This window comes from Phycodurus eques, chromosome 17, assembly GCF_024500275.1.
Source record: "Phycodurus eques isolate BA_2022a chromosome 17, UOR_Pequ_1.1, whole genome shotgun sequence".
Taxonomy (NCBI): Eukaryota; Metazoa; Chordata; class Actinopteri; order Syngnathiformes; family Syngnathidae; genus Phycodurus; species Phycodurus eques.
The window spans coordinates 12,601,881-12,626,167 of NC_084541.1; the positions used below are offsets into that span (position 1 = coordinate 12,601,881).

The window sequence follows — 24,287 nt, forward strand, 5'->3', positions numbered from 1 at the left end:
GCGTGTGTGCAAAGATCTGGGGATAGGTTCCCTCGGGGAAAAAAACATGAATAGGTGAATTTGTAAATATAGTGAAGTGCGATTTTGTGCGGAATTACTCTACCCCGCTTTACACTAAAGCACAAGAAGACCTGAGCCGCCATTTTATAAAAACTTGACTTATTTATGTCTGCATGAAAAGTTTTCGCAGCATCCCTGCTGCTATTCTGCTTCGTCAGGGCGGGTCGGGAGAGAGAGGAAATGCTTCTTCCACTTGTCTCTTTGTGTCTCTCCCTCCCTCCCCCTCGTCCCTCCCCGTCTCTCTCTGTCTCTCGCGGGGCTGCGTGCAGTGAATTGAAGTGAAAGAAAGAAACATTAACAGCGGGAGGAGACTCTGCGGGAGGGGAAAAGGAGGTGGTGCGAAGGACGGTGTCTCGCACAGTATTTATAGCTGGCGGGATGAGGAGATAGGACGAGAGGAGGTAGGGAAGGAGCAGCCAGACACAATAAGAGAAGAAGAGGAAGAGGAGGACAAAGAGACAATGCTGAGGAGGAAGAGAAGCGTGTCGTTCGGAGGCTTCGGCTGGTGAGTGAAGCCCTTCGACCAGTTTTGTAATTGGCCACTTCTATCACTCATGTGTGTCAGGGTCTTTGAGTTTATTTCCAGGCTGGGTTGTGCTGCAGTGACATCACTGTGACATCACATCACAACACCAGCATGGAAGCGGGTGCTCTTGGGATGGGTACGCCTCACATCCATCCCAATTGCAATGTCAACAATGCCCCATTTGTAGTGCTTCCTAAACTTGGACTCAGAACCCAAAATGTGTCCTGGGTCATTTTTTTCATTAATTTGTTGGAGATAGAGCTTTTTTAAATGTTTTTTTTTTTTTTTTGGTTCCATGTTTGTTTTGTTCCTTATCATTAATTCATACACAGGGGTCAACTCATTTATTAGCCCACCTGTCGTAATGAGAGCATCCAGCGTCGTGAAGTGCTCTAATGCAGACTTTCGATTTCAGCAAGCTGTTGACGTTTTCCCACTTAAAACAGGAATGAGGAATTTAGAAATGAATCATATGGAAGCCCATTTCCGTCAGTCAGAAAAGAAAAACAAAAAGGAGGAAAAGTAAACAGGGCAATGTACATTATTTACCAGTTTTTCTTTCTGTTGGAGAATGTGAGTAAAAAAACAACAACAAAAAACCCTAAACTTTTATGTTTTCATTTAAAAAAAAGATGTGTTTTAATATTTTTTTTCTCTGGGTGTGGCAGCAACATAATCTCTTCAACATCTCTCCTTAACACCAATTACTACACAAAAATGTGTGAGCTGTGAATAGCGAATCGGTGGGGGTTCACTGGTCTACAATAGCAATATTAATGCAAAAACACTAAGATAATCTCATCCTTGTCCCGTCCAGGTTAACAAACAAATGTGTTACCTGTATATAGATGACCATGAAGCCATTTGAACAAACGTGGGCGGAACTATTTCCCCTGCCAGTTGCAGCGGTGTGCTGCAAATGCTAGCTGCAGTTGGTTTGTGGGCAACTTTGCATTTACAAGTAGAGCAAAGTGTAAATTTACAGTTTTGAGAAATAATTGGTGTGTTTACTAAAGTGTTCCATTGACAGCTTTGCACATAGGAAAAAAAAAGCTGCTGCAGTTAATGAGCAACTTGCAGTGTTCTTTGGGATGAAAATGAATGAATGTTGCTTCTCATTTCGCCATACAAAGTCCAGCTTTGGGATGGCTGTCGAGGTCGGTCATGTTTTCTAAAGATGGTTTAAATAGCTTTTGAGCTTTTAATTAATGAAAAAATGTGAAATGAGGCTACATTCAAATCTTGATCGCAGTTTTAAAACGGCAAACTCCCTTGAAATGCGAACATTTATGGGGAAAATGCATATCTGTATGAAAAAGACTTTTCTAAATGAAGGTTGAGTTCCAAATTTGACTTATTCTTGCACTCAGCACTGCAGTGCATGTTATTTATAATCTTTGTTAAAATATTGATAGATTTGACGGATATTTGGACTTGCACCACTATTGCACTCAACTTTTAGTCACGACCATTGGGCCCCAGCTATAAAGCTTTAAATCGCTCTCTTGTAAAATGTCCCAAAAAATCGAGTTAGCCCAGCTAGTTCTCAGTGTCTCAAAAGTGCTATACTGGATCAATTTTTTTAATGCCAGTTTTGTTCTGGCTGACATTTTGCACCTATTTGTCACCAGTGCCTGTTATTTAATGAAAGGAAAATATTTTGTGTGTAGTAAGTGTCAAATCAAATGTAGACAATGTGCAGGATATCGTCTTCAGATCACTGACAATTTGTTTTTACAATGTTTAAAACATGAAATACAATCAAACATATTAGAATAAAGCTTGTGCTGTATCTGTGCATAGAGCCTTTTTTAAAAACTCCAGTACAGTAAATGTTTCACTTTTCAAGTGCAATATATTTGAAGTGAAGTTATGTCGTATTAAGAACAACACATATGCGTGTAATTTTTATTAATGTTTTTTTTTTTAAATTCAATTTGGTTGTTTTGTGGATAGAAATAGAAAAATAAAACAAATCTGAAAACACACTTTTTGCCATTTTTTGCGGAGAAAAGATATTCGATACTCGTCACACTCGAGCTTTCCTTGTGTGCTCAGATGGCCACTAATAAGGGAAACCGTGGAAATGTGCACTTTTCCTCATACTGCATTACATAATGATACACTTTAGAATGAACTGCCGCTTTACACCAAACAGGCTCTTTCGATAAATATTTTAAAATCTCATTTAAAAACACATTGTTATTCCTTGGCTTTCAACTTTATTTTTTTATCATCCTGTCTGTTCTTTTATTTCTTGAATTCTTACTTGTTTTTGGACGCTTCTGCTCTTCATCTTTTATGGAACATCTTTAATTCCTTCTGTACACTTTGTTTGATGGCTGTTGTTTTTAAAGTGCTTTCTAAATAAACCTTATCTACTGACTGATAATTGACAAAGTATGATTTTTTTTTAAGCATATTTACCCAAAACACACAAATCAAGGAATATAAATAGTGACAAGGCTAGAACAGTTATTGTACATTTTATTTAAAAACGGTTTGGCAAAATAAAACACACACACTCAGACATGCTTGTAATATCTTATTTGCAGCTATCATGAGTTAAGTGTCAGAGTCTTGAGTTGAAAGTGAAGGGAAAAAATGCAACCACAGTGCAAATTGTCTGCCATGATTAAAAAGAAGAAGTGAATGTCCTTATTATGGTAATACTGGCAGTTGTATAAAAAAAAAAACTCCAGAGCCGAAGCAAAATCCTGACAAATGAGTGTACAGTAGCAGTTACAGTATGTGCCATTGTCACTTGACTACATCTCAGAGAACAAGCGGCGGAGTGTGGAAACTGTTACGCAAGACTTCTAACCAGTCTTCCTTCCCTTCTACAGTTCCTTCTACCACTCCTTCTGTCCATACCACCTTATCGCTTACTCCGCATATGCTCCTCTCCCTCCATCGTTTCCCCTCAGTGCACCTCGTCCCTTACGCTCAGACAGAGGTAATAGAGTTGCATTACTGAATAATGCAGCACCGGCTTCAGGGAAACTGCTCACATGAAATCGTCCATTTTCAACAACAATCCAGCTCAACTTTAAAATCTTCGATGCTACTTTCTGGATTTTAAATCTCTGGACAACTCGGATTGTAATTATCTAGTGGAAAGTGTTCTACATGTTTTACCATAAAATGAATGAACCCCTGTGTACTATATTTGTGGTTTGGCATTCGTGAATTCACCTATCACTTAAAAATATATTCCTAGCCCTAATGAAGCATTATTTCCAAGTAAACTTTTTTACTTGAAAGCGATAAAACAAAAAGTTCATTTGGTAAGAATATTTAAATAGCATGTAAATATTGTCTTTGCGAATGTAATGTACAACCCCAATTCCAATGAAGTTGGGACGTTGTGTTAAACATAAATAAAAACAGAATACAATGATTTGCAAATCATGTTCGACCTATAGTTAATTGACTACACTACAAAGACAAGGTAATTAATGTTCAAATTGATCAACTTTATTGTTTTTAGAAAATAATCATTAACTAAGAATTTTATGGCTGCAACACATTCCAAAAAAGCTGGGACAGGGTCATGTTTACCACTGTGTTACATCCCATTTTCTTTTGACAACATTCAATAAACATTTGGGAACTGATGTCACTAGTTGTTGAAGCTTTGTCGGTGGAATTATTTCCCATTCTTGCTTGATGTACAGCTTCAGCTGTTCAACAGTTTGGGGTCTACGTTGCCGTATTTTACGCTTCATAATGCACCACACATTTTCAATGGGAGACAGGTCTGGACTGCAGGCAGGCCAGTCCAGTACCCGCACTCTTTTACTATGAAGCCACGCTGTTGTAACACGTGCAGAATGTGGTTTGGCATTGTCTTGCTGAAATAAGCAGGGGCGTCCATGAAAAAGATGTTGCTTGGATGGCAGCATGTGTTTCTCCAAAACCTCTATGTACCATTCAGCATTAATGGTGCCTTCACAGATGTGTAAGTTACCCATGCCACTGACACTCAAACACAGCCCCATACCATCACAGATGCTGGCTTTTGTACTTTGCGTCCATAACAGTCCAGGTGGTTCTTTTCCACAATTTCCAAAAACAATTTGAAATGTGGACTCGTCGGACCACAGAACACTTTTTCACTTTGCATCAGTCCATCTTAGATGAGCTCGGGCCCAGAGAAGCCGGCGGCGTTTCTGGGTGTTGTTGATGAATGGCTTTTGCTTTGCATAGTAAAGTTTCAAGTTGCACTTACGGATGTCGCGCCGAACTGTATTTACTGACATCGGTTTTCTGAAGTGTTCCTGAGCTCATGTGGTGATATCCTTTACACATTTATGTCGGTTTTTGATGCAGTGCCGCCTGAGGGATCGAAGGTCACGGGCAGTCAATGTTGGTTCTCGGCCTTGCCGCTTACATGCAGAGATTTCTCCAGATTCTCTGAACCTTTTGATGATGTTATGGACCGTAGATGATGAGAAATCCCTACATTCCTTGCAATTGTACGTTGAGGAACATTGTCCTTAAACTGTTCGACTATTTTCTCATGCACTTGTTCACAAAGAGATGTACCTCGCCCCCATCTTTGCTTGTGAATTCAGGGAAGCTTCTTTTATACCCAATCATGGCACCCACCTGTTCCCAATTAGCCTGTTCACCTGTGGGATGTTATTTTTTGCCACCTGTCCCAGCTTTTTTGGAACGTGTTGCAGCCATAAAATTCTAACTTAATGATTATTTACTAAAAACAATAAAGTTTATCGGTTTGAACATTAAATATCTTCTATTTGTAGTGTATTCAATTAAATATAGGTTGAACATGATTTGCAAATCATTGTATTCTGTTTTTATTTATGTTTAACACAACGTCCCAACTTCATTGGAATTGGGGTTGTAAACAAATTGTTTAAACTTCATCTGACCATCGCATAAGAGGACAGTGGGCATGTCCCAGCATTTCCACATCCACAGCTTCATTTTCTGCCAAACTGATGCTTATTATACAGCACCTGTATCTCAAGTTTGCATTCACAAAAAAATGGGCCGAACAAGGCTTCATATCCCCAAAAACTTGGAAGCCAGATCACTCGTATTTCAAAGCACCACTGTAGTTATTGTTTAAAACATTGGGTGGGAGTACTTGGAAAAATATATCCTAGTACCCCAAACGTTTGGGAACCCGTTCTAGTGCGCTTTTACCCAATAGGGTGCGCTGGAGAGCTGGAGGCTAGCATCCGACTTTGGTCAAGAGGCGAAGTACACCCAGACTGGTCACCGGGCCAAAGCGCTTGTGTCTTCTCAATGTGAAACTAAAGTGTTAATGTGTACAGCTGAGTTAAACATCCAACGCCAAGGACAGGTTGTGAGATTTTGACTCCCTATGGAAACACGTTGAGTGTCACGCACAGTTTTATTGCTATTTCTGTGAGAAGTTAATTTTAATCACAGTCCAGCTCTGGACTCCCAAAGCACATATATGTATTACCATCAATCCACTTAAAGTGGTGAGGGATGTTTTGTTTTTGTCTATTCTATAAGGTTTGCCTCAATCTAACTCAGTCTACCCTATCGCAAAGGCCCACACAACCACTATAAAAATAACTTACCAGATTAGATTCACCTATAGAATATAGCTATTTATAATATTTTGGTTTCCTCATCCAGCTCCATGAGAAGTCCGAAGTACAGTAATCCCCCTTATGGGTTTTTCGAGGTATTAGCTACTTGCTCGTCTGATTTTTTATTTTTTTGCTTTGAATTGAGAGCAAAAATTTGAGATATGATCGCTGTATGCTGGCAGTGAACGCTACTTAACTCACTTCACAAGAAGTAGCAGTTTGGCAGATAGTGAACTACTTTTCAAAAGTAGAAGCTTCAAGCTGTTTATTGCCATTCCCCGTTGAGGTTTATTGCCAAACTAATCATAAAAGAAAGAATTACACATTGTATATTTAAAACAACCACAAAATGTTGCCTTAAAATAGATAGCAGAAATTGTTTAATTCTTTACATTTTATTTACGTCTGGGCTGTATTTTCTTATAAAGAAGAATGTAAGCGTGCCATTTTTTGTATTTAAAGACCATAAAACTTTTTTTTTGTGTGTGTGGGGGGGGGGGGGGGGGCTGGGGGGGCTGGAAAGGATGAATGGCATTTCCATTCATTTAAAGAGGGAAAGATGATTTGAGATACGGGTGTTTTGAGTTACCTTTGTGCTCACAGAAAGAAATTAAATTATATGTTATGGCACCAGCGTATTCTCACTATTCTCACTGTTCACTATTCACAAACTCCACAATACACTTTTTTTCTCCTGTGGACCCTATACCTAGCTATTTGCTGAAAAATGCATCTATTTGTGTTTTTTGCATTCTTTTTGAAACACCTTAAGATGGCATTATTTGGTGCCAGAGCCCTGTCTAATAGGAAAGTAGTACATTGGTGTCGTCATGCGATTTCACATAGTGTAGCAATTTTTCATCACATACACATGTGCACATTTCGCACATGCCAGGAACTGCCACTGTTCAGGATGCTTGTGAGATTCACAGAATTATTTTTTGTATGGCCTGTAAAAGCAATTTATTTCCACATTAATTTTCCTCATCACCTTGGCTCTCTTTGGCTACGATTTGGTCATATTTTAACACCAAATGTGTGAATATGAAAATGAAACCGAGCAATGGAAGAAAGAACAGACAGCTTAATATGACGTACTTTTTGTGTTGTGTCGTTTTATTGCACGCTTTTAACCTCTACATCGCGATGTGATTGAACGAGGGGGGGGGGCAGCACTTTAATAAATAGTGCCTTTTATTACCGTGCGCCTCCGCAATCACACCTTTCCTCCACTCGGCTGCTAAGGTTAATCGAGTATGTGTGGACGTTAAGATGTGCTTCACACCTCCGACTTGTCTTAATGCACCTCCATCCGAGTGTCCGAAAGTAGTTTAACTTAAACGCATGTCTCTTTCTCTCCGCAGGATTGACAAGTCTTCCGTCAGCGCCCTGAGAGCTCGGTGAGTGACATGTTATATAACAAGAAATAATGTAAACACAACATAAGTTGGCATCTATAAAATGTTTTTTACCTGTCATGTATCCATGAAGAAGTAATTTACCGCAATAAAATACATTTGCTGGCAGGTAGGCATCACTCGTCCCTTTATTTGAGCTCTTCGCAATTCAACCCCCAAACAATAGGGGTCAGTGTGTCTTTTCTTGTCGATTTACTTAACTGTACTCGAGAAGCCGTAACAATTCTTAACAAAATCGCCAACTACTGTACTAATAAAGATTGACTCAGTAAGATGCTGTAATATTAATCAGTTTTCGTGAAGGATAAAGAACATATGCCTGCGAGTACTGTTACATTATCTGTCTACATGTGTTGCTCCACTCTTCAAATGGGTTCACATATCTGTTGCTTAAATTGTCTATGGTGTTTCCCAATATGTGTTCACATTAAGCTAGTGGACTTTACGGCAAAGTTATGTGGTTATTTTTCATACAAATATTTACCGTAATTACGAATTAAGTACTACAATAGAGTAGTGATAGACTGCACGTTCCGACTTTGGAACACCGCCGTAAACCCAGGACACGCTTTAATGCAGAACAAGAAGTGATTTGATGAAATATGATCGCCATGAAGAGGTGTGAGGGGAAAAAATGCCACAGGGAAGAAGGCAAGTAAACTCAGACAGATAGCTCGCTGTAGGTCACCTTAACAGATTTGGGATCAAGAAGGTGTGAGCAACACGCGGCCCGTGGGCCATATATGGCTCAAAGGAACATTTCATCCAGCCCGCCATGTAATTGTAATATGAATACAAACTCAGAGGAACTGTTATTAAAAAAATAATGTTGAATCTAACAAATGCTCATAATGCAGTGTTATCTTGTCTTTCGAGTTGAATTTGTTCTGTGACCAAGCTCATAACTCAAGCTCTTTGCGAGTGTTTGAATGTTTGCCTCATTCAATAAACGACTGAAACTGCATCGGCGACTGTGGCTCGCCTTGCCCACATGCGAGGGCATTACAGTCCCTTAAGTGCTCCAATTTTCTTTTGACTTCACTCAAGAGTCCGATTTTGGCTTACAAAACAAAGCAAAAAAAAAAATCGACCAAGTGACGGCCCGTAACTCGAAAATCGTTGGGACATTCACAAACATCATTGCATCGTATTTTTTTCTACATTTGGTATGGCCGGTGCAGGTATGGAGAGTTATTTCCTCTCATGCTAGCAGATTAAAAAAAAGAAAATCTCTATCAACTTGTAAATGAGTGATTTGATGTCATAAATTTTAAACTAAACAATCACTCAGAGAAAGCAATAGAGAGAGAGTAGGGGAGAGAGAAGGAGGGAGAGAGAGCGCAAGAGAGGCTGCATCTCATCAGAGTGGGATGCTCAGTTACCGACGGCAACGGAACAATGCTACATGACCACTGGTGAGTCTGGCATTAGTCCTTATCTCCCATCTGTGCGCGTGTGTATTCTTTCTTACATTTGACGGAACCGCATCACAAATTAGTTCATGTTTAAATGCTTGGGTTTTTTTTTGTGTGTGCTGTATTTGAGTGTGTCCAAAGTGCGTACTAAAAAAACCCCACTAAAACAGTTACACCTTACATCATCTTAACGCTCTGGACATAAAAATGACCATCATCCTACGACTGTAATATGATCTTAGTAAGATCAAACGTAAAAACTCGAGAATGTGTGGGAGTGTGTGTGTGTGTGTGTGTGTGTGTGTTGCTAAAGGGCAAACCGCCTGACCCACCGCCTACTCGTCTACAAAGCAGTGTGTTTTCTCCCTGCTGTTGTTGTTATTTTAGATTTTATGTATTTCTTGTTTTCTTCTTAGTCTTCTTCTACATGCTGTTGTTGACCGCAGTAAATAATAATGTACCCGATGAGAACAATCAACATCCCGAAAGATAAACACCAAAGGCATGTCTGTAGAGGACGCCCCTGCAGGTGGAGCAGATTTACTATGTGTGTGTGTGCGTACGCGTGTCTGTGTGTGTGTGTGTGTGTGTGTGGCTGTGCTCCAAAAGTGACATAAGTCTGTGTGCACGTGTACAAGCACATGAGATGTTAGACTAATTTGAAGACCAAAATGCATCATAAAGAGCAAAACATTGGACGTAAAACAATTTTTATTGTTGCAGTTAAAACAGGATGGAATATGGGTGATGCACCAAATGCACCTGTCCTTGAATGTACAGCCTTTTTTTATATGCTATAATAATGTATATTATCACAATGCTGACATTTCATCCTCCTGTATTATTACTTAAAAAAGGTCACATTTGCAAATTTGGCTATAAATCCGTTTGAATGACAGTGAGACCTTCAGGTACAATGGGACATTTCATGGATGTCCAAAGAAATAATGCGTCATTTACGTGATCAATTTATTAGGTTCAGCTGTACAATCGATTGAAATCCAATACAAAAGCTGTATAATAAAATAAAAATCTGCCTTTTTTGCCACATTGTGCATGACGTATCAATCTATCGTGACAAAATTAATTCTTCCAAAACACAGAGGAGACCATAACATGTAGGGGTAAGCGTATGATGAAAATTAAAAATGACCGTAATCGAATACGTGATAATTTGAAACATTTTCTCTGGGGACTCCTGCTTGCTTCTATGTTCCAAATCCATCCGAGTTGGGTTCGTTGAAGTCTCTACATTTTTCATATGTGGTTTATGTGAGTGTGAAAGGTTGTTTGTTTATATATGCCCTGTGACTAATTAGCGGCTACTCCAGGGTGGACCCGCGGCCTTAATTAAGACAAGAGCTATAGTAAATTGACAAATGTCACATTTGTACATTTAGCTGTAAGTCAGTTGTCATCATCGTGAGAAATTCAGGTACACCGGAACTATCTTATACATGCTAAAAAAGATGAAGCATTATTTACAAGGTAGATTAAACAATCAGCTGGGACTTCATTAGGTACACACAATCTAATGAGATCCAATTCAAGAGCTTTATAGCAAAATTAAAATCTGACTTTTTAGCCACAATTTGTCTTATACAAGTCTTATTTCTTGACCAAATTCCATACTCCCGAAAACTGAAAACATATGAAAAACAGTTACATAAGATGGTCAGCACTGTGGACTGGACTCGCGTGCCAATGTTTTTAGTCATGACAGTCGGTGTGAATGTGAGTGTGACCATTAGTTTGTCTATATGTGCACTATGATTGGCTGGTGACCAGTCAAAGTCAGCTGGGATAGGCTCCAGTTCACCTTTGACCCTAATGAGGACAAGCGCTATGGGAAACAGATGTATAGATAGGCAGTTTGATACTGGGTCTTAACAATCAACACTAAAGCTCACCTGAACGGTTTTGTGGTTTCAGTCCTGGACATGTTGTTGTTTAAGATGTTTTAAAAAAGGTCATGATCTACACTCGGTGGCCTACGGGGCCAGTTTGACATCAGCGTTAAAGTGTTAACTTGGTCAGACTTGACAGGATCAGCTGTGACACGCAGCTGTCAGCAGAGTTAATGAGAGATGACGTCAACATAAATCCAATCGTCATATGTATCACACAAAAGCCGCCAGGAGCGAGATCCAATAGAAGAGCTCTAATTGAGAAAAATGCCCCGAAGAAGAATTAATTTAACAAAAAATACAGCAGCATTGTAGGCCTAAGTGCTCATCAAAAAAAATCCCGAGGCTTTATTCCTAAAAACTACAGTGGTTCCTTGAGATATCAGTGACTTACAAATTGTTGCGATATGAATCGTCATTCGGACGATTTTTTTCTCTCTGCTCTGGTAGCAGTGAACGAAACTCATTTCACAACAAGCGGCAGCGATATTTAAACAGAAATGGTGGGGTAACGCATGTAGACAGCTAACATAATCCTCACAAGTTTATATTCTTTTCCTCTGCAAAGAACATGTTACTGCAGCTTACCGACTAATTGCGACTGTCTGATGCATGTGTATGCATATGTCTGTATTGTACTTCCCCCAGGTGGTTAAGGCATGCACACCAGAAGGAGCAGTACAATGTCAATTGAATTGAAAAAAATGTCGCAAAAACTGTTTAATTTTTTTACATTCTGTTACATTATGTCATTACTGTATGTTTTTATAGTGAACAATATTATCGCGTGCTATTTTACTTATTAAAAACACAGGTTGTTTTGGGGGGAAGTTGAAACAGATTAATGGCATTTCCATTCATTTCAATGGAGAAAGACGATTTGAGATACGTGTCTGCGATTGGTTGGCAACCAGTCCAGGGTGTACCCCATACGCACATACAGATCTTAAATATAACAAACCATCATCCATTGGCTGCATTTAGAGGATACGTGCGTGTGACAAAACACGCCCACTCATAACCAAATACGCCGCACACACACTTTATTAGGTAAATAAACACATTTATCTTTGTAGAGGCAGAACTGCCGATGCAGTTCTTGTACTGGATCTCATTAGAGTGTGGAAGTGTACCCAATGAAATGCCTGGTGTGCGAGTGACACAAAAACAGTCCAAAACTCAACTCTCACCTTAGCAAAGTCCAAAATGTCAAAATAACGTTTCAGACAAATACCAACCTGTTGGCTCTCTCACCCTATTACACAAGACACACACGCACACACACACACACATGCACACGCACACACATGCACACGTACACAAAGTCCCTCACCATGTGTGACCTTTTCTCTCTCAGCAGGTCTCATGTCTCCACGGTCATCCCGGTGACCTTTTTGTCTGTTCGCCTCCTCATTTCTTTTAAGTCGCTTCCATGACAAAATTCACTACGTTTCTGTCATGTTTTGCCAACAACTCAAATTTCAAAATCGATACACAGTATCACATTTTTGGACATTATCTTACATTATCTGTATCTGGCTTTTGTCTTTTAAATCATACTTAATTTAGATTGCGTCCCTTGTCTGAACCCACTCAAGGCGGTGGACCTCTCTCCGCACGGTCACCAGCTGCTCCACTTTTTTCTTTTTTTTTTTAATTCCTGGAAATTTCACTTTTCCTGACACCACAGAGAGGAGGAACACACTAAATGCATTAAATAATCAAAAATATGCTACATAGTAGTAACGGCGTTGCGCTCCATCCATGCACACATCCAGGTCGACATACTGTAACACGGTGTAGTACTCACAGTACTGAGGTTCTGGTTTTGAATCACACCTCCAGCCTTCCTGTGTGGAATTTGCATGTTCTTCCTGTGTTTGCGTGGGTTTTTCTCTGGGTCTTCAGGCTCCCTCTCACATTCCATAAACATGCATGTTAGGTTCAATGAACACTCTAAATTGCTCATACTGTAGGTGTCTACAGTGAAGCCTGGTGGTAGCAGCGTCATGCTTTAAGGTTGGAGAGAATTATAAACAGTTCCAAATGCCAGTGAGTGTTAGCACAAAACCTTCAAGCTTTTGCTAGAAAGCAAAAACAAATAATTATAATAATAATTAAAAAAAAGAAAAATCAGGAAAAGCCTACTCGAACTTTTTAATATTATTATTTTTTAAATCTGCACGCAAACCTGCCACATGCATGGTGGGGCCACTTGTGCTCCAACAGTCACATCAAATAAATAAATATTATGTTAACAAAGGATATTGACAACAATGAGCTGTACAACCAATGAAGTTGGGACGTTGTGTTAAACATAAATAAAAACAGAATACAATGATTTGCAAATCACGTTCAACCTATATTTCATTGAACACACTACAAAGACAAGATAATTAATGTTCAAACTGATAAACGTGATTGTTTTTAGCAAATAATCATAAACGTAGAATTTTATGGCTGCAACACATTCCAAAAAAGCTGTGACAGGTGGCAAAAAAGACTCATCAAACACCCGTTTGGAACATCCCACAGGCTAATTGGGAACAGGTGGTTGCCATGATTGGGTACAAAAGGAGCTTCCCTGAATTGCTCAGTCATTCACAAGCAAAGATGGGGCGAGGTTCACCTCTTTGTGAACAAGTGCGTGAGAAAATAGTCGAACAGTTTAAGGACAATGTTCCTCAACGTACAATTGCAAGGAATTTAGGGATTTCATCATCTACGGTCCATAATATCATCTAAAGGTTCAGAGAATCTAGAGAAATCACTGCATGTAAGCGGCAAGGCCGAAAACCAACATTGAATGCCAGTGACCTTCGATCCCTCAGGCGGCACTGCATCAAAAACCGACATCAATGTGTAAAGGATATCACCACATGGGCTCAGGAACACTTCAGAAAACCAATTTCAGTAACTACAATTCAGCGCGACATCCGTAAGTGCAACTTGAAACTCTACTATGTAAAGCAAAAGCCATTTATCAACAACACCCAGCAACGCCGGCGGCTTCTCTGGGCCCGAGCACATCTAAGATGGACTGATGCAAAGTGGAAAAGTGTTCTGTGGTCAGACGAGTCCATATTTCAAATTGTTTTTGGAAATTTTGGACATCGTGTCCTCCGGGCCAAAGAGGAAAAGAACCCTCCGGACTGTTATGGACGCAAAGTTCAAAAGCCAGCATCTGTGATGGTATGGGACTGTGTTAATGCCAATGGCATGGGTAACTTACACATCTGTGAAGGCACCATTAATGCTGAAAGGTACATACAGGTTTTGGAGAAACATACGTTGCCATCCAAGCAATGTCTTTTTCATGGACGCCCCTGCTTATTTCAGCAAGACAATGCCAAACCACATTCTGCACGTGTTACAACAGCGTGGCTTCGTAGTAAAAGAGTGCAGGTACTAGACTGGCCTGCCTGCAGTCCAGACCTGTCTCCCATTGAAAATGTGTGGCGCATTATGAAGCGTAAAATACGACAATGGAGACTGAAGCTGTACATCAAGCAAGAATGGGAAATAATTCCACCTACCAAGCATCAACAATTCGTGTCCTCAGTTCCCAAACGTTTATTGAATGTTGTTAAAAGAAAAGGTGACGTAACACAGTGGTAAACATGAACCTGTCCCAGCTTTTTTGGAACGTGTTGCAGCCATAAAATTCTAAGATAATGATTATTTGCTAAAATTTTTTTTATCAGTTTATCAGTTTGAACATTAAATATCTTGTCTTTGTAGTGCATTCAATTAAATATAGGTTGAACATGATTTGTAAATCATTGTATTCTGTTTTTATTTATGTTTAACACAACGTCCCAACTTCATTGGAATTGGAGTTGTAAATAAAACACACATAATATTAAAATAATGCAAATAATTGAAATGAAAAATATTAAAATATATAAAGTTACTTCTAAATTCACCCCAAAAGTAAATAAGGCGGCATGGTGGACGACTGGCTAGAGCGTCTGCCTCACAGTTCTGAGGACCTGGGTTCCATCCCACCTGTGTGGAGTTTCCATGTTCTCCCCGTGCCGGCGTGGGTTTTCTCCGGGCACTCCGGTTTCCTCCCACATCCCAAAAACATGCATGGTAGGTTAATTGACAACTCTAAATTGCCCATAGGTATGAATGTGAGTGCGAATGGTTGTTTGTTTATATGTGCCCTGCGATTGGCTGGCAACCAGTTCAGGGTGTCCTGCCCGATGACAGCTGGGATAGGCTCCAGCACGCCCACGACCATAGTGAGGAGAAGCGGCTCAGAAAATGGATGGATGGAAGTAAATGAAATAAATACTGAACAGCAGTGCCTTGAGATACAAGATTATTTTGTTCAGTGACCACACTCATCTCAAAACTCTTGTGTCGCCAATCATCTTTCCCCATTGAAATGTATGGGAATTCGATTAATCCTTTCGAGCTCACCCCCCACAAAAAAACTCACCAAAATTAATTTATTTTAATTAATTTTGGTGAGTTTAAATAACGGTATTTTACTGTATAAAAACACTGATAAAATGTTGTCTCCATATAACCTGCAAACACGGAAAATGCAAGCACAAAACACCACTGTACCTAATGTGTTCTTCTTCTCTTTGTTGTTGTTCTTCTTCTCCTGTGGATTTTATTGGTGGTTGGCAAACCAGCTCAATCCTGCATGACCGCCAACAACTGATATTGTAATTCCACTGCAAGTAAACTAGTGTAAATGGATGGTGGTGGGGTGTAGTGAAGTGTTCTGGCATTATCTAGCGGTGGGTGACTCATATCTAAAATGTTTGCTCCTATCGCAAGACAAAAAACAATCGGCTAAGCAACGACTCGGCTCTCATTGGAATCGCAATTCAATTAATTCACTTGTATCTCAAGGTACCACTGTACAAAAAAAAAAAAAACTGTGAGTCCCATATATACAGCAGTTATTTACCCAAATATTTTTGTTGTTGTTGCATAGAATGCAATCTATGTTTTCCTGGTGGAAAATAAGCGCCGATCACATCTGATTGATCATACAAGTCAGATGAATTGACCCTAAAAAAAGTTTTTAATCCCAGGACAGCGCAATTCAGAGTGGTCTCATCTGACAAAGGCTGAGGAAATGGATGGTCCTTCTGGCTGGTTGGACGATTTGATTACGCTTTGTGTGCGTGTGTGCGTGTGTGTGTGTGTGTGTGTGTGCTATGAAGTCATCCACAGTTGACTCTCAGGAGGCTCTGGGCAGATTGAAGCTCTATCTTTAGAGGCACACTCATCGCTCCACTGTGACAAGTGTAACGATGATGTGTGACGCTCGGATAAATCAGGACAAACACTCTCACACAATTTAAAACTTCATTGTGTTTTTCTTTTGTGGGTCTTGTATTAAAGTGGACTTTTGCACTTGTTCATATGACTTGGGGGGATTACTTAGTCCAATTTTGACCAACTTGTAAATAGACAATTAATATGTGACTATTTACTGCATATGTATTACATTTAAATGCGTTATTTTATATATATTTTAATCTATCTATCTATCTATCTATCTATCTATCTATCTATCTATCTATCTATCTGTCTATCTGCCTATCTGTCGGTCTGTCCGTCTAGCTGTCATCTATGTATCTGTTCATCTATCAAGTTATCATATCTACATTCAAATGTATTAATACATGTAATAATTATTTATCTGAATTGTGTTTGTTGAATTGTAAAAATCTATTAACTTCTAAGGCAGGGGCGTCAAACTCCTTTTTGTCTCGGGCCACATTGTAGTTATGATTTCCCTCAGAGGGCCGTTAGAACAGCGAAACCATATCCATGTTGAATCATCACCAAAACATTATTACCACAACACAACAAATTGAGGGATAGCTAGATTTGAACTCCGACCAGTTCAGGGTGTAGTCCGCCTTTCGCCCGAAGGCAGCTGGGATAGGCTCCAGTGTCCCGCGACCCTAACCAGGATAAGCGGTGTTGAAATGGATTAATGGATGGATGGATAGTTTTGAACTCAGAAGACAAGGATAATAGTTTGTTCAAGTATTGTTTAAGTTACTGTAGAAGAAGGGTTTGGTAACAGAAAAATGCAATATCTCGACATTATTGTTCATTATTATGACAATTTGGAATTTGGGTACAGATTTGAGCAAAAATCACGGAAGTTGACGAGCATGATTTGCTTTCGCGGGCCACATAAAATGATGTGGTGGGCCGCATTTGGCCCCCGGGCATTGAGTTTGACACCTATGTTCTAATGGAATCATTAAAGGGGAAACCAAACCTAAATAACCTGCTGATGGTTGTTCCAGCAAACAGGAGCTCCAGGCCGCCTCCAATGGTGCCGACGCCGACTGCCCCCCCTCGCCTCCCCGCACGGCACCGCCCACCACCAAGGTAAATGTTCCCTCATGTCCTATCATTACAAATGTCCTCTAAAAAATCAAGCATCGAACCAAAGAGTTGGACAGTATAAGGCCCATCAGTCTTTTTAGCACCAGTTACCAAGGTTACCGGCCACAGATAACCATGTGACACTAAAATAAAATAACGACAATGATATTGATTCCTTTGTGTGTATCCGCAGTCAGCCCATTTCTTTGACATGATGGACAAGATGGAGGTAAGTGGAATTTTAGTCATGTGACACGATTTCCTGGCTCTTTGTTGTTAGGCAGAACTTTTGGAGCACAATAATGTTCACAATTGATTCTTTATTGAATATAAACTCGACAGATCGCTGAAAAGTAATTCTCCCCATTCATTGTTTGCTGTTCACAAATTCACCTATTGTTTTTTTTTTTTAATGTATCCTGTTATTCACTGGAAAACTACCCTATCAGCATTTTTTGTGTTGTTGTTGTTGTTGTTTTTTTTTTTTTTGTAACACTCTAAGTTGTTACAATATGGTGCCAAAGCCCTGTGTAAATAGGAATTGGTATCAAGGAAGTACGTTGAATTGGTACGTCTCAACTTAGAGACAAGCTTTGTAAGTCAGTTAGGTGCTAAGTTTAGCCTGGGTTGTTACTGAAAGATAGGGAGAGTCTTTTTCACATTTGCATGTACACATGCATTTTTTCCAAAATCAAATAATCTTTAAACCATTTGATTTTAAGAGTGATGTTGTTAAATGAATTCAAAATTATTTTGAAGTCTTTTAGAATCCTAGTTTGCGATATATTCACATTTTAAAATAATTAATATAGGCAATTGTAAACTACTGGGGGGCATCAATTACTGGCGTTCTTTGTTATTCTTGTGGCATTTTGGTACCAAGGAACTATGTTGAAATGAGTTGAATAGGTTAATTTATACAAGAGTAGTACTTTGCCACCATCTTGTGGCATATAAAGACAATTATAAACATTTTGTGGGGGCACTATTGTTGTGGCATCTTGGTGCCAAGGAACTATGTTGAAGTGAGTTGAAGAGTTTAATTTCAGCAAAAGCTTTGCTGTCATCTTGTGGCATATGAAGACAATTACAAATGATTTTATGGGGGTATCAATTACTTGCCATTTTTCACTTTTCTTGTGGCGTCTTGGTGCCAAGAAACTATGTGGAAGTGAGTTGAAGAGTTTCATTTCAACAAAAGTAGTGCTTTGTCACCATCTTGTGGCATATATAGACAATTTTAATTTTTTTTAGGGGGGTATTAATTACTCGAAGTGTATCACTGTTTGCGGGAGAGCTCGATGACTTTATTTTTCCAATCCCATGAGAGAAATAATTTCCAACACATCCCACACTTTAATAAAATATACGGTAGATCAAATGTGATTTTAAGGACCAATAAGCAATAATGTCATGGCATCGTCTTTAAGCACGTACTTAAGTGTCCAATCATATTGCTCTGAATTCGAACTGGGCTTATTTCTATATTAACCATATGCCTCAATAAATTAATTTGTTTGTGCCTTTGGCTTAGTGACAAAATCTTTTAACACACACATACACACACTTTGTAGTGGATAAAAATGTCACCCTTTGCCTTTTTCGGTGTATAGTCTACCAAGGCCAAACAAAAAACACTGTCAGTTTTTATTTTGTAATTGTAATTAGCTCACCATTGTAAAAAAAAAAAAGAAAGCGATAAAAAGCAGCAAGATTTGACTAAAAAAAGCTGTCGTCTGTGATGCAGCAGGTTCCGGAAGCTGCTGAGATGAAGGCCGTCCCTCCGAGGCGGAAGGCACGTCAGTCAGTCTATCTGTCCTCACGTCCGTCGCCATCTTTTCATTTGCCCATTTGTCGCAAATTGTCATCAACAAAAAAGGACAACAACAGTGGATAAACAGTGTGTTTCATCCAATGTCTCATATCATCACGTGACTTTTAAGAAGTCAGACACTATTGGAGCCCCGGAGAACTCGAGTGAGCTAACAAAATTTTTGCCATTTTTGAAAGTCAATAAAGAAAAGGCACATCTTCAATCTAGGTTTAGTTCTAATTGTGACCTACATTATAGGGGGAGTCCGTTATTGCACTCAGTACTTTTCGTGAATCATCAGTGCAACAACTGGGCTAACTCCCATTTCCAAGATGGCAGCACCCACAAAACCAGGATAAAAAAGAAATCCCATAAAGTGTGTTTCAGAGATCGATAAAGGACTCAGAAAGAACATAGTGCTTTAACTTGGGGCCCAGTGCATCTGCATGTTAGTAGAAGTGAATATTATTTATCATTTTTCATGAAATATTGATAGCTTCAATATATGTTTCGATCAAACTAAAATTTGAGGAAGAACACAATGTTTGTAAAAACAAGTATCCACAAGAAGAATACCCCAAAGAATGCAGCAGATTTTATTGCCACAATATAATCATCATTCTCCTGCAAAATGACAAAAATGGATTTAGCCCACTCTAGTTCTCAGTGGATCATTTGTGTGGACGAGTGTGTGTGACAGGTTTCTCTTTAAACAGGATGACTACATCCCTTATCCAAGGATTGAGGAGGTGAGACCCTCTCTCATTAATGTCATTGTAGAACAAGGGTGGGTAAACGTTTGTGCTCAAGGCCATTTTTTTCAATACAAAAAAATATTTGAGGCTGTTAAGAGCAAAACATTCAGGGATTATTTATGTCTGCTGTTGTTTTTCTATTATTCAACAGTAAACTATTATAAATAGTCAATATTTCAAAAATGCATTTTCCTCACTATTTTATGTCCTATAAAATAAATATGGTTTAACAAAAATCAATAATGATAACATCCTGAACAGGATAAGTGGTGTAGATAATGGATGGATAAATAACAATAAATAATGGAAAAAATACATACATACAAATAAAAATAAATAATAAGAATCGATTTCTAATAATCGTCGATTTTCCCCATAGTTGATTAACAAAAGTTGATCATCCTTAAGTGTCTGGAATGTTGTTGTTTTTTAAAAGTGCATATCAGTGTAATGCAAAAAATCTAATATTATAGAAAATACTAATATAGATTAGAAAAACATCTAAAATCCATCCATTTTCTGAGCCGCTTCTCCTCACTAGGGTCGCGGGTGTGCCGGAGCCTATCCCAGCTGTCATCGGGCAGGAGGCGGGGTACACCCTGAACTGGTTGCCAGCCAATCGCAGGGCACATACAAACGAACAACCATTCGCACTCACATTCACATTTAGAGTCTCCGATTAATGCGTGTTTTTTGGATGTGGGAGGAAACCGGAGTGACCGGAGGAAACCCACGCAGGCATGGGGAGAACATGCAAACTCCACACAGGCGTGGCTGGGGATTGAACCCCGGTCCTCAAAACTGTGAGGCTGACGCGCTAACAAGTCATCCACCGTGCCGCCACACCTAAAATCAGCAATCCAATTTTGTCACATCCTTAAATAGCTATTATACATATTTTTAAATAATAATTTTTTTTAAATAGATGAAATAGAAATGTATTTTTATTTTAGTATTTAATATACAGTATAATAAATTCCATTATAATCGATTAACCAATTGTTTGATCTAAAATTGTTAATTTACTATTTTTTATTGAATTATATTTCTTCAAAATAAATCAACTAAATAATTATTTAATCAGACAAAGGCATAAAAAAATTAATGTTTTAAAAACACATTTTAAATTTAGGAAAATAATGCAAATCTTGATAGGACTCTTGATAAAGTAAATGTTCAGTAGGCCCAATTAAAGAATGGCTTGGGCCGTGTGTGGCACCCCGGCCATACTTTGCCCACCCCTCTTAGACAAATGGTGTGTGCTTGTGTGCGTGCGTGTGTGGATGTATATGAAGGTATTGGAGAAGGGAGGACCGTACCCCCAGGTCATCCTCCCCCAGTTTGGAGGTTACTGGATTGAGGAACCTCCCCCCCCTGCGCCTCCTCCTGCCACCCAGGAGGCCAGCGGGGTTGAAGAACGAGGAGAAGGAGGAGGAAGAGAGGCCCAGGATAATGCAGACTGTGGATATCGCCTGGAGGAGACCAACGAGGCTGCTCGGGCGTACAGGAAGTACTTCTTGGGCAAGGTGAGCTGCAACATCAGGTGCATGATGTGGTTCTAGTTGCACGAAATAATACATACTTTATATATATATGAATTGTATAATATATAGAGAGCTATAAATAGGTAAAAAAAATACATTAAAGTATGTTGCAGTTTGTGCACTTTCTTGTGGCGCATTCAGCTGTCCCGTCAGCAGCTGTGAAAATGTTGACAAGTATACATGTTGACAGGAGTAACATGATTTTTACTGTCAAGTTAATGTCTGTATGATTATTGTATGATGCTAGATCCATCCATCCATCCATTTTCTACCGCTTACCCGAGGTCGGGTCGTGGCGGCAGCAGCTTTAGCAGCGACGCCCAGAGTTCCCTCTCCCCAACCACTTCATCCAGCTCTTCCGGGGGGATCCCGAGGCGTTCCCAGGCCAGCTGAAGGATGCAGTCTCTCCAGCGTGTCCTGGGTCTTACCCGGGTTCTCCTCCCGGTGGGACGTGCCCGGAACACCTGACCAGGGAGGCGTCCGGGAGGCATCCGAATCAGATGCGCCAGCCACCTCATCTGGCTCCTCTCGATGTGGAGGAGCAGAGCCTACTCTGAGATCCTCCTGGATGACCGAACTTCTCAACTTATCTCTAAGGGAGAGCCCGGACACACTGCGGAGGAAACTCATTTCGGCCGCTTGTATCCGGGATCTTGTTCTTTCGGTCACGACCCAGAGCTCGTGACCATAGGTGAGGGTAGGAACGTAGATCGACCGGTAAATCGAGAGCTTCGCCTTTCGGCTTAGCTCCTTCTTTACCACAACGGATCGATACAAAGTCCGCATCACTGCATAGGCTGCACCGATCCTCCTGTCGATCTCCTGCTCCACTCTTCCCTTACTCGTGAACAAGACCCCAAGATACTTGAACTCCTCCACTTGGGGCAGGATCTCATCCCTGACCCGGAGAGGGCACGCCACCCTTTTCCGACTGAGGACCATGGTCTCAGATTTGGAGGTGCTGATTCTCATCCCAGCCGCTTCACACTCAGCTGCGAAATGCTCCAGTGAGAGTTGGAGGTCACGGCTTGATGAAGCCAACAGAACCACATCATCTGAAAAAAGCAGAGATGCAATACTGAGGACACCATAAAAGTTATGAACAGAATCTGTGACAAAGAAGGGCAGCCTTGGCAGAGTCGAACCCTCACCGGAAAAATGTCCGGTGAGGCCATGATGCTAGATTTAAATTTATATTAGTTAAAGTTATTTGGAGTAGAACCTGTCAGCTGAAGAAAAATTCTTTTATTGTAACTTTCTTTTTTTCAGTTGCAGAAATATCCCAACATGCTGTCTTCTCTTTTGCTCATCTGCCCTGCATCAACACATATATATTTTCTCTTAAGGTTTTTGGAATTTATTTTATTACTTTTTTGGATATTTTATTTATTTAATCAAATAATTACTTGTGTCAATGTTACTAAAATAAATAAATACATAAATACATAAACATTTAATATTTGTTTTCTCTTAGTTTCATGGATTTTGTACAGAAAACTACATAAAATTAATGTATCAACATTTAATCATACAGAAACCATTACACTTCACTTAAAATACTACATTTATGCCCACTCACAGCAGGTTTGAACATTTTTGTTTTCATATTGCAAGGAATTGTTTTGTCATCTCTCTCTCTCTCTTGTTTTTGACATTCTTGGCAAATAAAGATGATTCTGATTCGCTCTCTCTCTCTCTCTCTCTCTCTCTCTCTCTCTCTCTCCACCCCCCCCCCCCCCCCCCCCCCCCCCCCTCTCTGTCGCTTTCCCTTTCCCAGGAGCATTTAAACTTCTTTTGCCCATCCAGCAGTGTAGGAAACGTGCTGTTGTCTGTAAGGCATGAAGAGGTGAATCAGCAGGAACACATCCACGTCATCATCAGGTACATCCAGCAATCAATCAATGATCCCATTGTGTGAATACAGGATACATAGGGACTACAGGGACAAAAGTATTAGGACATCTGGCCATTACACTGACAGGAAGCCTTGTTCAACCTCATCCCAAAATCATCCCAACATGCATTTAAACAGCCCTTACTTGTGGGCTTTTCCCAAACTTCCTCTATACAGTTGTCCAAAATGTCCTTAAATGCTTTAGAATTGTGATTTAGGGTGAATTTAATGAGTCTAGGAGATGTCTTGATTGATTATTTAATTGATCAACAGTACTTTTGTCCATATATTGTCTAAGAGTTCATCATCTGACACTTGACGGTGACTAGTGAGTGCATGATTGTGCTTTTGTGCACCTTCAGGTCCCGAGTGAAGACAATCTATCAGCGACTGTCAGTGACGGAATTGCCTGATATTCCAAGTGTACAAGAGCTGGCAAAGGTACACATACACACAAACACACACACACACACACACCTGCACGTTTAGCCTGTCACGCTTCTGATTCTTTTCTTTGGTGATCACTTGTGCCTCCATGTGTTTTTTCTTCTTCCTTTCTTTATCCTGCAGCTGCTGTGTGACGACGCAGCCGCTCTCCGTTTCAGTCCCGTCCTCTACCCGAAGGTGAAGCTTGCCCAACAATATCGGTTATTGATTAACAGGACTGAGGCATTGATTCATTTTGTATTGTGTGCATCTCTCAAGGCGTCTCAGCTGATTGTCAACTACGACGAGCATGAAGTGAACAGCACGTTCAAGTTTGGAGTCATTTTTCAGCACTTTGGCCAGGTAAAAATAGTCGATACTTCATACATTAGCTTCCCTTCCCTGATCTAGCACACATTACTCCTCCCGCTCTGATTTAGGTTTCTCATTGAGTCCCGTCTTCCTGCACGGTCTTACTGTATCACCATTGGCTGGGTTTTTACAATCGATCATTATAGCATCACCCCTGATAGATACGCAGGAATCAATATATCGTCTTG

General features: G+C 39.9%; 1 protein-coding gene across 7 annotated transcripts in view; it reads left to right on the forward strand.

The window, feature by feature from the left end:
- Positions 1 to 338: 338 nt before the first annotated feature.
- LOC133416145 (rap1 GTPase-activating protein 2-like) overlaps positions 339 to 24,287 on the forward strand; it is a 33,868-nt gene continuing 9,919 nt past the window's right edge. For 2 of the 7 annotated variants that reach the window (XM_061702839.1, XM_061702838.1), the window contains exons 1-11: positions 339 to 565; positions 7,545 to 7,580; positions 17,214 to 17,298; positions 17,489 to 17,524; positions 19,043 to 19,090; positions 19,825 to 19,857; positions 21,159 to 21,389; positions 23,185 to 23,288; positions 23,664 to 23,742; positions 23,872 to 23,925; positions 24,007 to 24,090. In XM_061702839.1, coding sequence (XP_061558823.1) covers positions 522 to 565; positions 7,545 to 7,580; positions 17,214 to 17,298; positions 17,489 to 17,524; positions 19,043 to 19,090; positions 19,825 to 19,857; positions 21,159 to 21,389; positions 23,185 to 23,288; positions 23,664 to 23,742; positions 23,872 to 23,925; positions 24,007 to 24,090 — 834 coding nt within the window. In that variant the 5' untranslated portion in view covers positions 339 to 521. Of the gene's footprint in view, positions 566 to 7,544; positions 7,581 to 17,213; positions 17,299 to 17,486; positions 17,525 to 19,042; positions 19,091 to 19,824; positions 19,858 to 21,158; positions 21,390 to 23,184; positions 23,289 to 23,663; positions 23,743 to 23,871; positions 23,926 to 24,006; positions 24,091 to 24,287 lie in introns of those variants that run through there. The other 5 variants (XM_061702843.1, XM_061702841.1, XM_061702842.1 and 2 more) reach the window with 5 other exon arrangements.